This window comes from Rhinichthys klamathensis, unplaced genomic scaffold (genome assembly GCF_029890125.1).
Source record: "Rhinichthys klamathensis goyatoka isolate OS25496 unplaced genomic scaffold, OSU_Roscu_1.1 h1tg000296l_1, whole genome shotgun sequence".
Classification (NCBI taxonomy): Eukaryota; Metazoa; Chordata; class Actinopteri; order Cypriniformes; family Leuciscidae; genus Rhinichthys; species Rhinichthys klamathensis.
Genome location: NW_026606815.1, coordinates 1,003,756 through 1,021,933, shown reverse-complemented (window position 1 = coordinate 1,021,933; position 18,178 = coordinate 1,003,756). Strand labels below are relative to the sequence as shown.

Here is an 18,178-nt window from a genome sequence, read left to right as displayed (position 1 = left end):
CTTCTATAATAAATAAAGGTTTCCGAGTCAGTGATATAAGATTGTGTGTATACATTTTTATTGTTACCCTGTAACTACATGGAACAAGGGGGTAAAAAGCACCACTTTAATTTACAGCCCGCAATGTCACACTTACCCTGTAACTACATCGAACAAGGGGGTAACAAGCTACATGAAACAAGAGTATCTTTCCACAATATTTAAGCAAAAGTTGCAATAGTTTTCGTTTTCAGTGCACTTTTGTTAAAAAGATTACATTTTAAAAATTACAGGGTACATCTATGCATTTATAAAGTATACAGTATGTACTGGTTCACCATTATTTCAAAAAGGTACGCAGTATATGTTCTTGCTAAATTGATCCCAAATGTAAGATTGTTATATCTTAATAGTAGAATAAGTTACCCTTAATACTTACAGTATAAATAATTTTTTTAATTCTCCTGGTTGTTACCCCTTTATTCCCCAAACTTAAAATATTGTTCTCTTATACTTATATTGTAAGTACAATATAGGTACACTATAATTACCGAAGGTTACGCTGTAAAATTGCTTTAATTACGCAGTACTTTCCGGGCTGTAATCTAAAGCGTTACCCATTGTTCTATTCAGAACTTGAACATCTCTGTATTGTAAATCCTTTTTTGATTGATCTTAGGAAATATTGTAATATTTGGAGATACTGGATTTTTAATATTATGAGCTGTAAGCCGTACTCGTGGAAATTAATACAAGGCCTGAAATATTTCACTTTACGTGTAATCTAGAATATTTGAAAATTTCACTTTTTGAATTAAATATACACTTTTCCATGATATTCCAAAAAATGAATGCACCTATAATATACTTACATCATGTAAGTTACATGCGACTGTGCGGGTTGAAATAAGGAGCATGATATAACGATTAAATGAAATATTTTTTAATAAAATAATTGTTTATACATTTCATTATAAATTTTGTTTTCTAGATAATAGATAAAAGGGTTTAATTTCCATTCCAAAAACAAGATGCTAATCAGAAAATCCCCACTACTTTAGACTTATTTTGTTTAGCATGTATAAAATACACAAAGAATTTGATTCCAGGCTGGATGCTTTCTCTTTTCATTCTTCTGACAAGTGGAATGCAACCTTATTGGCAATGGTTGAACAAAATGTCAACAGAGACATTGTAGCATGAAATCCTGCCCTCTGATTAACACAGCTCTTTAATTTGGTTTTAGGGATGACACTTCAGCTACAGTAGTACAGTACAGTAGTATTACTATGCTACATGGTTACATCTGACAACACAATTAGACAAAAGGAAAAGGAAATTAGACAACACAATTAAAACAGTCTTTTTTGTATGTAGTTATGCACCAACAAAGATGACATGGTGCAATTTATAATAGAGAGCATCCTCGTCTTATGTAATTACATTTTTGGCATGAAGGTATTCGCCCATTTTCTTCTTCAAGTCAGTGAAGTCAAAAGCTGTGTCCTCTGGCCACGCCTGCAAATATAGCGGTAGGTTTCTGTAACGCAAGTCAAAAAATGACTGAACAATCATCACACCAGTTACAGAAATTATAGATTGCAATGATGTGACTTTCATGTGTAAAAGTCATAGTCTGACATATAACTTGTCTAATAGCTTACATTGACTTGTAAGGTGTATCTGAAGTACTATGGGCTTCTCTCCAGTTAGCTGATGCTTCCTCTCTACGATCAAGCCTCCACAAGACCTCAGTTAGCCACATTTTAGTATTCTTACAACCTAGTGAAATTCAATTCCACATGTAAATTTGAGAAGGACAGGGCAATGTATCAGACTAAGCACAATTCACTATAATGACAACATATCAGCTGAAAACCTGGTGTCATCTGGAGACTGAGATGAAGATCTCTCAGGGCCTCCTTCAATTGACCTCTTTCCAAAAAGCAGCACCCTCGACCAGCTAGTGCTTGTCCTTTTGCTGCTTCCAAAGTCACCATTCTTTCAACCATTGCTTCAGTGTTTCCAAGATGTTTTTGTTTCCAGTCTAAAAGTTTGATGAAACCATGTAAGTATTGATACATAAAACAAGTTCACACATCAAATGTGGCTTCAGTAAGATAAAATGGGAAAACAGCTTCAACTCTTGAATGCAGATCTGTTATAAATAGATAATGGATGAGAACCCTAGGATAAAAATATTTATGTATAGTTAATTATATCTGTAAGTCTGCGTTTTTCAACCTGGATGATACTTCACAAACAAAGACAGACAAAGCTTAGTATGATTCCGCAATCTAGAAAGAAAGAGATCACTTACCTGTCTGTTTAATAAACACTTTCACCAGCTGATTAATCGCTCTGAAAGGAAAGAACAAGAGAGCATTTTGCATAAAACATGATTTGCCAACAAAGCTAGGTACTGAATGAAACTCTCATCACATCGTACCTTGTGAAGTTTGTAATAGCCTCTTTGGTGTCCTTCAGTTTCCAGTGGGCTTGTGCTTGAAGGAGATGGGCCGCACCAGCCCATAACACAAAGTCCACATTTTCAAGTACGACATCAGAATCAGATTTTTGTTTTTCAACAGCATCAAGTAGCAGCCTCTTGGGAATGAAGTCTGAAGTGCTAGTGATGACCTCCTCGCAGACCACAAGAGCATCACTATACCTTTGACCTTTCAACAAAGCAAATCCTGCTTCAAGGTAGACCACTGGGATTCTGGGAAAAGAAGTGCCATCCCCTGTGGATACCTGAAACACAGACAGGTGGTTGTCTCATATTTGATGAAGTTATTTTCCTCTTTATTACTGTAGCGTTGCTTTGAAACAATATGTATTGCATAAAGCACTATATAAATAAAGGTGACTTCACTTGAATCAGTCACATCGCTTTGTGTGCATTATTTCTGAATCTGATGCCTGAAAAAGTGCAGTCCTTACAAGATCTTTGCCATCTGACTGGAGTGACGCCAACAGATCAAGATAGTGCTCAACACCATCTGAAATACTGATTGACAAAAATTATATATATTTTGTTTAGAGGTTTAGTATTCTGTAAAAGTTTTTCGAAATCTGATTTTTCGAAATATTGATATTTGATAATCTAGTCAAGCATTGGTCCTTTTTGAGGGATCACTTGCCTGCCACTGAACACACATGTGTGAGCCAAAGTGTGCAGAATCAGAGAGGAGGAAGGGACTCTGCTAATGAAGGTCATCTGTTCACCACCAAGCAGTGTAGCTGGAGAGACCAGTGAAGCACTAGATGAACTTTTATCAGCCTGCAGCTGGACTGCCTGTAAACAAAGCAAGAGAAAAGTATTATTTAACAAACACATTTGAAAATGAGTGACACTACATTACATGCAGGAAATACATTCATTGGATTATTACGAAACAATCTGAAACATCCTTTACTGTTTGAAGCGAAAGCAGCGAATGTCAGCTGAACCTTGTTGCTACTTAAATGTATTTGTTTTAGGTGTACTTTGTTGACGCCGGAAGACAGTCATGAGATATGGACCTTTGGTACTTATTTGTTTATTTATTGTTTTTAATACAGTATTGAGTTGTTATATGGTCAGTGTACAGCAATTAATCATTTGTTATCACTGATATCACAAGCTGGTAATGATTTTGTGTAAATGCACCTCTCATACATGTTGTAAAGCACAAGGTACATTGTATAAAAAAATAAAAAAATATTGTACATAATATATTTAATAATAATAATAAGCCAAAAAGTTGTGTGCAGAATGACTTACTGAGTAAAGAAGATGCAGGGCCTCAATTTCTGCCTTTGAATTGCCAAGCTGCCTGAACACCAGAGCACTTTGATAAAGTGCACTATGGCAAGCACAATCCACCTCCACAGCCTTCCGATAAAAGTGGAGAGCACAATGGGGCTGACCCTGCACGGACATAAGAAACAGAGCCTCAAGAGCCACCACAAATGAATCAGTTAAACAAACTCAATTAATCAAATATAAACAGGAACTGATGGTTCAAGATTTGGTCTATTTAGGTCTATTAAGTTCAGGCCAGAGTTCACTGGACGGAGGATTGTAGAACAGAGCTTCTTACCAGCTTAGCAAAACTCTGGCCTGTAAGAGTGTGGATCTGTGCCAAGAGACTTCTGGGACTTGGGAGGCCTTTAGCCTCCTGAAAAGCCTCAAGGGCCTCGGAATATTTCTCCATCTTCATCTGTTCCACCCCTAAACCAAAAAACACATTTTAGGACTAATGGCAGTTCTACTATTTATTATTTTAAATTGCAAAGAAATGTAAAATTACATCTATATTGTGTCTTACCTAAATACAATATTTTATCATAAAACAACACTTACAAGTACTTTATATTTCTTCTGACATTAATATAATGACCTACATAATGTATAAATAATAAGTTAGTTCAGCCGTTTCATACCTTGACATATCACAGTGCAGATGTGCAAAAGATCCTTGAGGTCCTTTGCTCCCATGGCAACCATTAGTGAGGAGTCTTCTTCCATGCTCAAAGCAAGGTTTCGTGTTTCTGTCAGTAGATTCACAGGTGCTGAATGCTCTCTCTGAGAGGAGATGAGTAAGACAGCAGTATAGCAGTCAAATATACATTCTTAATGAATAGTTTTCATCTTATTATTCTTCTTGCATGTTTTTTTTTAGTGATTATCTCTATGTATTAGTATTGCAAAACTGTGGTTCTCAACCAGAGGGTCGGACGCTTCACCAAACTTCCAAGGGGAGTCTTAACATTATATTTATAAAGATTATAAAAACAATACCTTGTGGTTAGTCTGTGTTAGAAGAGTAAGAATTCTCTCCAACTGACAGTGCATGAGCCACAGCATCCACTGAATCAGCAGAAGCTTGTAGACATACGGCACAATGACTGAGGTGCCAAAAGTCTGAAGAACAGCCTCCCACAACTTCACTGGATCAGAACTGGACACCTGAGATCCTGCAGCCTCTAAAGCTACAGAAAAACAGAAAGATGGAGGGAACATAAAACATACAGCATATAAATCATTAATAATGCAAAAAAATAAATAAAAAATGCTTCAATTACCTCTTAATAATGTGTGGATGAGACTCTCCTCAACCTCACTGGGGTTGGAGAAACCCAACGAGAATAAAAACGTATTATATGAAACTGTCATTTCAAGTTTGAGTCGTTCAGTAGCTGCTGGTATTCCTGTGTAAACACAATATGGTTATGAACTTCTGTCAATATAACCATGCTGTGTAAGCGATCAAAAGTAACACATGACAGTACCTTGAATTTTCTGAAGCAGTTTAAGGCTTTCTGAACAGCATCGCTTCCGAACATCTTGACTTGGCTCAAGGTTTACTTCGTTTTGCTGCAACGGTAAACGGTACGTGTATTTATGCGTAAGGTAACGTTAATTTTACTGTAAACGATAAACAAGTTATTTTGCTAACGTTACAGTAACGTTAACTACCTTCCAAGTCAATATTATGTTGTTATTCTCCTCACTCCAACTATCAACTAAACAGGGAATTGTAGACATGTCAAAGACTCGAAATATAGGCAGCCGCAGTCAACAGATACCTAACGTTTCATGTGTACTTTATTAAATCCAAGCTCATCCATATTTCGGATTCGGAATCAGTCCCCTTCCTCATCTGATTCGAACTTTCCCTCCTCCTCTAAAACCCAAATGATTAGTGATACAGCGCCACCTGCTGTTTGGGATGCACTAGTCTAAAACTGTAAAAGAAATCGCACACTGTTAAGAACGTTCTAGTGATCATTTCTGTTAATTCAAATATAATTTTAATTTCGAATGTCACAATTGTAGTATTGTTGTTAAAATAAGATTGTTTGTTTAAATGCTTGACTGCTTATTTGTCAGCAAGCTATCACCTCTGTGGTCATTATACAGTGTATTTTATTAGGTAGAGAAAATTGTGTTGAATCTTAATGCCTTCACTGGTCTGTCCAGTAATATCTGCGGAACAAACGAGCATTTCCCAATTTTGGGCGTTTTCAAACGGGTATAGACCACGGATCTGAGCAGCGCCAAGACAGGTATGAAAGCGAGGCTGTGAGAGACTACCGTGTTTTAAAGGTTTTAAATGGCTGAAGTGCCCGAGCCTCTGGTTGAGAACCACAGTTTTATACCTCATTTGCAATCAGCGGAATCACAAACTCAATATTTTTGCATCTGTGATTTTTTTCTATCTGTGGACTTGTATCTGTGAATAGGCATATCCCAAGAGATAATAAACCCAAAACTTATAGGGGAATAATAATAAAAATAAAAATAAACACTTTCTTGCCCCCATAAAAAAAAAAAAAACTCAAGACAAGCGTCAAGCCTGAAATGTTCTGTATGCACACTATAGGTATCCCCAATACCTTCTCAGAAATTGACTCCAAAAGTGGAAGAATTTGAAAATGTTTATATATGTATGTTCATGTACATTGAAATGTACTCTAGACTAGAGCAGTGTTTCCCAACCTTTTTTTTTTTTTTTTGCCAGGCAGTTTTGATAAGTAAAAAATCTCATGACACGCGCCATTTATAAAAATATAAAATAATTGTTTAAACATGCAATGCTTCAAATTGCATATTATATTAATAGTACTCAAATACATATTTAAAATACATTAACATGTTTTCATGCATGTGTGCAATTTTGGAAATATTTAACATATAACACAAGAAATTCAAGTCTACCCCGAATAGAAGTGCTTCTATAAACTAGGAAAGTGTAGCCTACTGCTGCCTTCACCACAGGAGTTTATAATTAATATTATTATGCTACCATACATTTCGGCAAACTTTTAAAACGATAAGCTTTACTGACGCTCAAGGTAAAACAGAAACATAACAAAAAAGAAGCTACGCTATATTGGCTCGTTTAGCGTATCCTAACTACACCTCTAGCAAACCTTTATGTTAACCGAGCGTGCGTTAATATTTTCAGTCGCTTTAACTGTGACACAATACAGGAAACTTGTATGAACACCATGTAAGCGCCGCTCAGTCACCGAATGGCTGACTCCCTGATCAGTGCCCTGACTACTGAACTAGGGAGCTGATTGAGACGCACCCTCAGACACCCGAATATTTCACAACACCGGTGTGGCGCAGTTTCTTTTTCCCCTCTTTTTTACGTTTATACCCAAAAATGTACATGTAACGTTTCCAAAAATACAAATATTTCACATATAATGCTCTAAAGAATTACATATTATCATAAAATATTAATAACATTTTAGCATCCGTGTTGTATATGATGATGAACGTTGACGATAACGTGTGTCGCAGTTTCTCCAGAGCGGCTGAGCGAGCTGAGATGACGACACAGCTGTTCTACGATTGGCCGGATTCACCAATGACAACGATCACGTGTGTTTTGTGTTCATTCTGACACCTTCAGTTCCACTAATTCTCACAAAGCTGTGTTTTTTATTACAGTTAATGCTCTTTTCATGTAGTCGCAATGTTATATTGTGTCATTCTTATCAAAATAAAAAACCATAGACCCCACTTAAATGGCATTTAAATAGTATAGGCTTATGTTGAACTTTAATATTGTAAAAACAGACGCTACTAAGCAGTAACGTTAGCCTACATAAAGTATTTGACGAAAACGTCTCTGAAACGTCTGTGTATTTGACAAATATTGCATTTAATTCAGCTGACACTGCACGAGCGTCACTACGGGAAGCAAAAAGTGCCCGACTCCGTTTTCAGCTCCTCCCCGAGTCCGACTGCAAGCGGCAACTCTCGCCGATCGGTTACATCCCTCCGCAACTGAAGTCGAGCACACCTTATGTGTCGCAGCATAAACTAAGATTCTACGTCACATTATCTCTCTTTCCCCCAGGTCCTCAAGCGGAGAGGAGCAGCGATCGCAGCGAGAGGCCGTCCTAGATTTGGGAGCCATTCGCAAAAATGGTATGATATTTCACCCCGTCACTCACCAGGGCATCATAAAATATGACTAGCTCTATATTAAAACATTTGTGTACATTTAGGACGCATTTATTCAGTCATTTAGGCTATGCAATCTTTTTTTATTCTGATGTCAATGACGTAATGACAACCTGCTAAGAAGATTCTCGCGTTTATAGCAACCTTGAACATGAGTTATAAGCGGAACATTTAATTTATGTCTTTATTTTAAAATAGTCAGGAAAGAGAATGACGCATTGAAATATATTACATCTTTGTACTCGACGGGAGATCATAAAGTTCGTCATGTAACTACGCATACTACGCATAACTGTAAAGAACAACCGCATGCGGTTTGTTGGATCTTTGTTTTTAAGTGAAAGTAAGCCTCGTACTTTGGGATATGGCCCAACACAGTGCACGCGCGCGCACTGGAATAACGTTACCGCGATATAAATAGCGCGTTCACGCCCCCACTGTTCTTTTCAATGCGCGTATTAAAGTTTCATGCGCAGAGACCGAGCAAGCCGTGTCTGTGGAGGGCTGCTGAGTGGAAATCGTGTTATTATAGTGACGGGGCCGCTATGTTGTTGTTTTTGAGGGGCGAAACAACCCAACATTCTTATCTAAACAGCTTGCTATGTTTCCATCCACCCATTTTTAATGCGCATTTTGGGATATCCTATCGCATCAAAAACTGCTGGATGGAGGCGCCAAGATACGCATAAATTCTAAAAATGTGCATAAAAAACGTATGTGTTTTATCCGTTAAGAAGACATGCGCATAAACTACAATGGAAAACACATTTACCGAATAAATTCCTTGATGCGCATCAAAAAAGACTTGTGACTTTGCGCGATGGTAAGTTACGACATAACTGGACTACCAGCGGAACGGTCATTTTGCTCAGCATCTGAAATGGTGTTTTGGTTGTTGTGGAATGCCTGAGCAAACCTGTCGTTAAAGTGGTTCGTTATAGGCCTTACCTTCCAGAAGAACTCTCTTACATGACTGCGTTCGTCCCAAACACCAACATCCACCCCCGAAAGCAAGATGGATAACACGTTTATTGCTTTTGGTCTGCGCGCTCTGAGACGCAAGTAACTTACAGTGGCTTCTCCCACTTTTATTTAGAGCCAGACAGTTTATCAGGAAGTAACCATTTTGTTCTCTTCGACTCACTGGTTGGAAACGGTGCTGTATTCGCAAATGTTTATACGATATTTCAATTTTGCGCATAAGTTAAATTCCCAACTTTGGCTGGAAAAGTGTATCGCTGGGCAGCGCTTGTGCTTCGGAGACAGCAGCAGCACAACAGCGGCCACCCAGAAACTGCGCACTCATGGTGCATGCTGTGCTTCACTGCACTCTTGTGAATTATGATACATTTAAAAAGCGTTATTGAAATCAATAATTACTGTTATTGTGTAATTAATTAGGGTTGAAAGCATAATACATAGTAAATGCTAGTAAATATGAGACATTTCAAGTCACTTTACTTACCATATACAGGTAAAAATAAGTCTATTTTAGAACGGGCAATAAAAGTATGAATTGCCTCAATTTATGGCGACAGTGATATTCTCAAAATCAAATATCATCACATCACCATCACATTTGAATTTTGTTTAATTGTAATATTGTTTTAAATGTTAATTATTTTTCATATTTTAATTCATTGTATTTTACATGGCATTGTTATGAATGTTAGCAGCATTATTTTAGTCACGTGTCAATTTTGCCGTTAAAATGATTTTTTGAGAATATTCAAACGTTTTTAAATTATCTCAACAGCTTTAAAACTATTGATATTTAAAAAGGTGAAAGGAAAGTAGTAGTATTTTTATTTTTTCTTATTAAGACACCATTTTAAATAGTTTTCGTAGTCTGTTCATTTGTTCGGACGGTTGCTCCACCTGACATTTTTGGGGGTTAAAGATAAAACAAAGTAATATGTCTTATTAAAATGTACTACAAATGAATTCAAACTAAATAGGTTTTATAGAATAAAGTGGCATATGTCATGAATTTATCAACTTATTTTGAAAGGAGATAATGCACTTGGACACAAAAATTTGCACGTCATGTTACTGACCCATAATTCAATGGCATATGCAGTTCCAAATATGCAACTTTGGAATTTATTTTTTACTGTAAATTTGAATTAAAAAACAAACATTTATTTAGCCTTTATTGATAAATTAAATGCATGAGCTTAGTTACACTGTCACAGTTCCTTTTTGTAGATTCCCATCCTCTAATGAGCCAGAGGCATTCATTTGTTTTGACATCACATATTGTCCCTCACCCACAAACACTTATATTTACTCCACAATCAACACTTGAAAAACTTGTCTCTGTTCCTCAGGTGAACTTTACAGTAGACCAGATTCGGGGGATTATGGACAAAAAGTCCAACATCAGGAACATGTCTGTGATCGCCCATGTGGACCATGGCAAATCTACTCTCACCGATTCCTTGGTGTGCAAAGCTGGTATTATTGCTAATGCACGCGCAGGAGAGACCAGATTTACTGACACCAGAAAAGATGAACAAGAGAGATGTATCACCATAAAGTCAACGTAGGTATTCCTATTTAAAAAGTCACTATTTTATTATTAATCATATTGATGTCACAAGAGCTATTCGACAGAAAGTATTTGTCAGTAGGATGCATTTTAATATTATATGGATGAGATCTTTTCACAATCTATTGAACTTTTCCACCATTTTTGACCAATAAAAAAGGTACTTTTATTGAACATGCTCCACCATTCAAAATTTCGACTCTTTAATGTTTAAAAACAAGTCTGCATTTATTTGTTCAAAAATATTATGAAATATTATTACACTTTAAAATAACTGTTTTCTATTTAAATATATTTAAAACTGTATTTTATTCCTGTGATGGCAAAGCTGATTTTTCAGCATCGAGTAATCCAGTCTTGTGTCACATGATCCTTCAGAAATCATTCTAATATGATGATTTGCTGCTCAAAAAAACATTTATTATTATCAGTGTTGAAAACAGTTGTGCTGCTTAGTTTTTTGTGGAAACAGTGATATATAGCCAAAAAATATTCAGGATTTTTAATGAATAGGAAGTTTAAAGGAGGTTTTTTGTAACAATGTAAAAGTCTTTATAAAGCTATGTGTCTCTTATTCTATTCAAACAAAATCATCAAAGGAAACACCAAAATGACTTTTCACAATCACTGAAACCCTTTACATGTATGTTTCCCTTACAGGGCTATCTCTCTGTATTATGAGCTGAGCGAGTATGACTCAGCTTTCATTAAGCAGTGTAAGGATGGTTTTGGCTTCCTCATCAACCTGATCGACTCACCAGGACATGTTGACTTCTCGTCTGAGGTGACGGCAGCTCTCAGAGTAACAGATGGTGCCCTTGTAGTGGTAGACTGTGTATCAGGTAAGGCAAAGTCATTTTAGGATATCAAATTCACACTTCTGTTCTATAAATAAGGCAGTATAGTTTCACAGACATGCATCAGGTGATTTTAGAGGCAATCCCCTTAATGTTAACAAGAACATTTAACAATATTTGTTAAACCATACAAATAGTTTCATCATGAAACCTTGAAGGACACGATTTCTATGCCGGACCAAAAAGTGATTTTTAAAAAAAGGTGAAAGCTGACTTGTTCCACAGGTGTGTGTGTGCAGACTGAAACGGTCTTGAGACAAGCCATAGCAGAGCGCATCAAGCCTGTGTTGATGATGAACAAGATGGACCGTGCCCTCCTTGAGTTGCAGCTGGAACCCAATGATCTTTTCCTAACCTTCCAGCGGATTGTGGAGAACGTTAATGTCATCATCTCAACCTATGGTGAAGGAGAGAGTGGACCAATGGGAAACATTATGGTAACAGTTTAGACTGAAAAGTCAACTTTGAGTAAAATATTTGCTTTTATTTATCTGTTTCCTACTGCGCACATATATATTCAAATGCGCATACCTATAGACTAAACACGTAATACGCAATGTGCACGCCGTCAGAGTTCTCACAGGTTTGCGTTTTTGAAGTTTGCGCAGAGATCACTTTTCCCCCCCAAAATTTTTCAAGGCTTGCACCCTGGAACCTATTTCAAGGTTTGAGTTCTCGAGCCACCAGGCACTGTTGTTGAGGGTTTTCTGTTAGAACGGTTTCGTGTTAGCGCCCCCTAAGTTAATAACTAATGATCTTTGCAACGGAAGTGAATCAGTCAAAACTAACTTTAGCTGGACAATAACTTAATTCTAGAGCTGCTGTAAAGCCAAAACAATCTCTGTTACTTTAATTTCCTATTATCACTGTAAAGCTGCTTTGAAACCATCTATATTGTCGAAAGCTCTATATAAATGAAGGTGACTTGACTTGGTTTCTGGGGTACCTTAGGTGGATCCTGTGGTTGGGACTGTGGGATTTGGGTCAGGTCTCCATGGCTGGGCTTTTACTCTGAAGCAGTTTGCTGAAATGTACGTGGCCAAGTTTGCTGCCAAAGGAGATAAGAAAAAAACAGACCTCTCTCCAGCAGAACGAGCTAAGAAAGTGGAGGAGATGATGAAAAAGCTTTGGGGAGATAAGTAAGTGTCTTGTGTAATAAAGAAGACATTTGATCACAAGGACACAAATACAATGTGTAAATATGAAATCTCTTTAATTCAAAGACATCCTTTTCAGGTATTTTGATCCCGCTTGTGGAAAATTTAGCAAATCATCAACCAATGCAGATGGCAAGAAGCTTCCGCGTACTTTCTGCCAACTGGTCTTGGATCCCATCTTTAAGGTTTGTTTGAATCGGTTCTTCTTGTCACTCGTCTCCTGCTACTACCACTCATTTGCAATTACTCTCTGATTTGAACTCTTTCCACAGGTATTTGACGCCATTATGAATTTCAACAAAGAAGAGACCCAGAAACTGGTTGAAAAACTTGAAGTAAAGCTTGATGCAGAGGACAAAGAAAAAGAAGGGAAACCTCTACTTAAGGTACAACTAGAAATAATGACTTTTAAAAACATGTACCCTAATTAAACTGGTATTGTTGTTGACATGGTTTTTCGAATGCTTCCAGGCTGTGATGCGCCGCTGGTTGCCTGCAGGTGATGCTTTGCTCCAGATGATTACCATCCATCTTCCTTCTCCGGTCACTGCCCAGAAGTACCGCTGTGAACTGCTTTACGAGGGTCCTGGAGATGACGAGGCCGCTATGGGTGAGTCACTACACAGGGGCGGACTTAACCATTAGGCAAAGGTCGGCAATTGCCTTGGGCCCCGAGCTACCTAGGGGCCCCCAAAATACCCCATTAAATTATGCTTAAGTTTTTATTTATTTTTTACTTTTCGCAAATTATATATTTCTAAAAAACATTTGCAAAAAAAGGCATCAAATCATTAGTGGCGCAGACAGGAGGGGCCCCCCCTACCTCACTACATTGGACTATTCCATTATCTCACTTTCTGCGTGCGAAAGTGACAATGCTAATGCACCAAAAAACTGACGGAGAAAAATAAGTTATTGACAGACAGTGTAGGCTACAGAGTGACAGACAGAGAAGCTACCCAAGCGGTGCTGAAAAAGCAGGAAGCGGGAGGAAAGCAAAAAGTTTTTAGCAAAATTGCAGAAGGTAACAAACTTTTTTGTGATGATGTGCTAATATGTTACAAGTCCATGGCCGTAGCCAGCTATGAGGTGACCGAGGTCCGGAACTCTGTCATATTTTACATTCAAAAATAAAATGTCAAGCTCTCTGAATGATTAATTAGCCGTTTAAACCACCTCATATGAGTGTTTGCAATTCATGTTGCTGCGAGAAGCTAGCGCAGTGAACGGGGCTTGAGAGCGCGCTGTGAGTGAGGGCGCGCGTGCAGCCTCTGTGTTGCCAGATCCACCTAATGGAAAGGAGGCAGTAGTCTTCTGGACCTGTTTTTCTGATTTAATGTGACACTTTAGGAAGTTATTAAAGTGGAAAGTTGCATGTGAGGGTTAGTGATATATTAATCTTATTTCCAAAACACAAGCTTTGAACTTATTTCGGATTATTATTATTTTGTTTTCTTGTTTTTCGTAGCAATATCTGGCAACATTTTACTGTCGGCATTAATAAAAAAAAAAGCTTATAGACAAAATGTAATTGCATAAAGCTACCACATTCGGTAAGACAAACGCAATGATCATCGTGATTATCTGTAAGAAATGTATAACACTATCAAAAACTATAGCATAATACAGATCTGTATGAATGAAATTTGCCAAATAACTTACTGGCCAGCAGGAAGACGGCTCATGCTGTTTAGTTAACCTTTCACAAAGTCATCATAAAAACATTAATTAAAGCAGTGTTTCTCAACTAGCAATCTATTCAGTCAGCATGTTTGTGTTTGATCTCTGTGAATTACAGAAATATAAGACTTGCTAGACCTACTTTTTTCCTATATTTCTTTGCACAAAACTCTCCAGAAAGTGCCATGTAATAGTTTATAAAAAAAAAAAAAAATCAGAATTTTTTTTTTTTGTTCTCTTTTAAAGATCGGATGGGGGGCCCCATACTACCTTTGCCTTGGGCCCCCAATTTGCTAAATCCGCCACTGTCACTACATTGCAAGGTGTTCTACACTTCAGAGAGATGTGCTTTTTTTCTACAACTTTCACATATTCCTCCTTTGACTTTCAAGGTGTGAAGAACTGCGATCCTAAAGCTCCTCTCATGATGTACATCTCCAAGATGGTGCCAACCACTGACAAGGGTAGATTCTATGCCTTTGGTCGTGTCTTCTCTGGTGTTGTTTCTACAGGGCAGAAGGTGCGCATCATGGGCCCGAACTTCACACCAGGAAAGAAGGAGGACTTGTACATAAAGCCAATCCAAAGGTTTGCTGCTCTCAATTGCATTTACAGTATGTCATCTTCACTTGATTCGATTTGATGATCATTACTCAATGGTCTCCCCAGAACTATCCTAATGATGGGTCGCTATGTAGAGCCCATTGAAGATGTGCCATGCGGGAACATTGCTGGTTTGGTTGGGGTTGATCAGTTCCTGGTCAAAACTGGCACCATTAGCACTTTTGAACATGCTCACAACATGCGTGTTATGAAGTTCAGCGTTAGTCCTGTGGTGAGAGTTGCTGTGGAGGCCAAGAACCCAGCAGATCTGCCAAAGTTGGTGGAGGGTCTCAAACGTCTCGCCAAGTCTGATCCCATGGTTCAGGTGAATATCTTGGTGGGGTAATAAGACGGTATAAACAGAATTCAGTCTTTCCAATAATAAATACAAGTTGTTTTCCACCTTTTGCTAGTGTATCATTGAAGAGTCCGGTGAGCACATTGTGGCAGGAGCTGGAGAGCTTCATCTGGAGATTTGCCTAAAAGATCTTGAGGAAGATCATGCCGGCATCCCTCTGAAGGTAGCGCTAGGATGAGGATACTAAAGAGTATACAACAGATATGTTTTATTCTATTCTCCGCTAATAGTTTCTATTCTAATCCACTAGTAATTTTTGTTGCAGAAATCAGACCCAGTTGTGTCATATCGTGAAACAGTCAGTGAAGAATCAGACCAAGTTTGCTTGTCCAAGTCTCCCAACAAGCACAATCGTCTGTACATGAAATCCAAGCCCTTCCCAGATGGCTTGGCCGAGGACATCGATAAGGGTGACGTGACCTCTCGGCAGGAGCTCAAACAGAGAGCTCGCTACCTGTCTGAGAAATATGAGTGGGAAGTGGGCGAGGCCCGTAAGATTTGGTGCTTTGGACCAGATGGCACAGGGCCCAACGTCCTTGTGGATGTGACAAAGGGAGTTCAGTATCTGAATGAGATAAAGGACAGTGTAGTGGCTGGTTTCCAGTGGGCAACAAAAGAAGTGAGTCAAGTCAATTCATGCTTGGACATTCATACCATTTACATTATCATAATGAGATACTTCAACAGAAACAATTTTGTGTTACCTTACCAGGGTGCACTCTGTGAAGAGAACATGCGGGCAGTCCGGTTTGACATTCATGACGTTACTCTTCACGCTGATGCCATCCATAGAGGTGGCGGTCAGATCATTCCGACAGCCCGAAGAGTTCTGTATGCCTCTGTGCTTACTGCACAGCCAAGACTCATGGAGCCCATTTACCTGGTCGAGATTCAGGTATACATGGTGGATTCCTGGAACAGAAAAACGAGAGTGCAATCTTGATGCCGTTAATGTATTTTCTTTTCCCCTCCAGTGCCCAGAGCAGGTTGTTGGTGGCATCTACGGTGTACTGAACAGAAAAAGAGGCCATGTATTTGAGGAGTCCCAAGTAGCTGGGACACCTATATTTGTGGTGAAGGCATACCTACCTGTAAATGAATCATTTGGTGAGTTAACACTTCAGATTTGACAGCTTGTTCAAAATGACAGCAATAGGACATTGATGTAATTTTTATATTCAACAATAAATACATTAGTTATAGCAGTTAAACATTTTTGAATGGTGCCAAATGTTATACATTTCTGAATTATTATATTGTGGACATTAACACAAGTCCTCAGTACCTTAGTGCCTATAATTCGCTTGCATTTTTTTCCGAACAGGTTTTACAGCAGACCTGAGGTCTAACACTGGTGGACAGGCCTTCCCTCAATGTGTGTTTGACCACTGGCAGATTTTGCCAGGTGACCCCTATGACATAAACAGCAAACCTTGCCAAGTGGTGGCTGAGACCCGTAAACGCAAAGGTCTGAAGGAGGGCATCCCACCGCTGGACAACTTCCTGGACAAACTATAAACATCTCTGGATTCTATATTAGTGATTGAAGCTATTAACCTTACCATGTTAACGTGATGACTCTGAAGTGTATGGCATAATGTTTACACAAATAAATAGACTTAAATTGAAATACAATTTAAATATTACTTAATTTAAATATTCAAAGCTGCACAATCTTGCAGAAAATAAAATCTGAGCAAGTTAAACTTGTGTGGATGTGTCCATACATAAAGGACAGCAAATACAACAGCAATCTGGACATAATATTTCAACTTGAAAAATATATTTTTCCAGATGAACATGAAAATGCTTTAATCACTGTGTATTGAATTACATGTCTTAGGATGTACATGTATCATCTTAAACTGTACCCTCCTTTGTGCTAAGAATTCAAGATTCTCAACAGCTTTACCTTTGCCATCATCAATGGAGAGCTATGTCGATTAAAACCCTCAGCCCTGATCGAGAGGGACAATAAAAGCACTGTATCAACATTTACAGCACATCATTGTTTTTTTGTTTGTTTTGTTTTTTACATCAAAATATATGGGCATCTTTGAATCAAAATAGTACACAAGTAACAAGGAGGAACTTCTATAAAACAAAAACAAACAAAAATCACACACCTTCAGACTGTCATCAAAATGAATGCATGTTGTATGGCTCATAATCATAAGTCAGCCCATATAAGATGACTTCAAACTGCTCATCTATCAAGTAAGCCATTAGCAATAAACGCCAATTTCTAAAAGACCAATTTTTGTATTTCATGATCGTTATCCTATTATATCAAAACTTTGATCCATAATCTTAAAAGAACAATGAATGGCCTCATTTTCATTTCATGCAGTTGCTGGTTTTATAATGACCAAGAACCATGCAATTAGACAGATTACTCCCTTAGTTTGATCAACAATGATATTATAGTTTCTGAGGCGAATATGTTAGATGTGTTAAGATAGTAAAAACAACTTCCATATAAAATTACAAATCAAAAATAGGTTTACAGCATCAGCAACAGGGAATCTGATGGCCCTTGAGCTAATAACCACAAATAAAAAAAATCAAAAAAAAAATCTGTTGACTCATTCTACCTTGATATCAGACCACTAAATGTTGAAATATACAACAAACAGTTTTTATTGCTGCAACTGAAGTCTTGTTACAAAACATAATTACACTGCTGAAATCGAAGAGACATAAAAAGTGAGCTGCCGCTGAAAACCTGCTTTCGTTTCAACTGCAGAACTGCTGAAGCAACACACAATGGAGACAAGAGTGCAGTTATTGGAAGTGTCTGAGCTTTCCAGTCCACTCATTTATGCAGTTTGTTTTGCTCTGCTCCTCCAATGAAATAGCTAATGAAAGAGCTATTGTGCAACCGATAGTTTCCCCAATTCGAGGGAAAACGGCTTAATTCAGGTTTGACCCCACTCAAGATATTTTCATAGCAGTCCTTCTGGGTCCTTGTCGAAACAAGATTATTGAGGTCCATAGTCAAATGTCAAAATAGTTTTTACTCAG

General features: G+C 37.9%; 2 protein-coding genes across 2 annotated transcripts; one reads left to right on the top strand and one right to left on the bottom strand.

Moving 5' to 3' along the window:
• Positions 1–1,171: 1,171 nt before the first annotated feature.
• On the bottom strand, positions 1,172–5,601 carry fancg (FA complementation group G). Its single transcript, XM_056270092.1, has 14 exons — positions 5,444–5,601; positions 5,257–5,341; positions 5,050–5,175; positions 4,766–4,956; positions 4,408–4,549; positions 4,065–4,195; positions 3,746–3,892; positions 3,123–3,277; positions 2,923–2,989; positions 2,429–2,733; positions 2,300–2,340; positions 1,859–2,026; positions 1,644–1,761; positions 1,172–1,519 (listed from the first exon to the last, which is right to left on the bottom strand). Exons 1-14 carry the CDS (start codon positions 5,510–5,512, stop codon positions 1,411–1,413), a joined length of 1,854 nt encoding a protein of 617 aa, XP_056126067.1. The 5' UTR covers positions 5,513–5,601; the 3' UTR covers positions 1,172–1,410.
• A 2,118-nt stretch (positions 5,602–7,719) lies between these two features.
• eef2l2 (eukaryotic translation elongation factor 2, like 2) lies at positions 7,720–17,148 on the top strand. Its single transcript, XM_056270105.1, has 15 exons — positions 7,720–7,912; positions 10,279–10,493; positions 11,160–11,341; positions 11,582–11,793; positions 12,308–12,495; positions 12,593–12,698; positions 12,786–12,899; positions 12,985–13,123; positions 14,586–14,781; positions 14,863–15,121; positions 15,210–15,317; positions 15,420–15,773; positions 15,867–16,049; positions 16,129–16,261; positions 16,479–17,148. Exons 1-15 carry the CDS (start codon positions 7,910–7,912, stop codon positions 16,670–16,672), a joined length of 2,586 nt encoding a protein of 861 aa, XP_056126080.1. The 5' UTR covers positions 7,720–7,909; the 3' UTR covers positions 16,673–17,148.
• Positions 17,149–18,178: the final 1,030 nt, after the last annotated feature.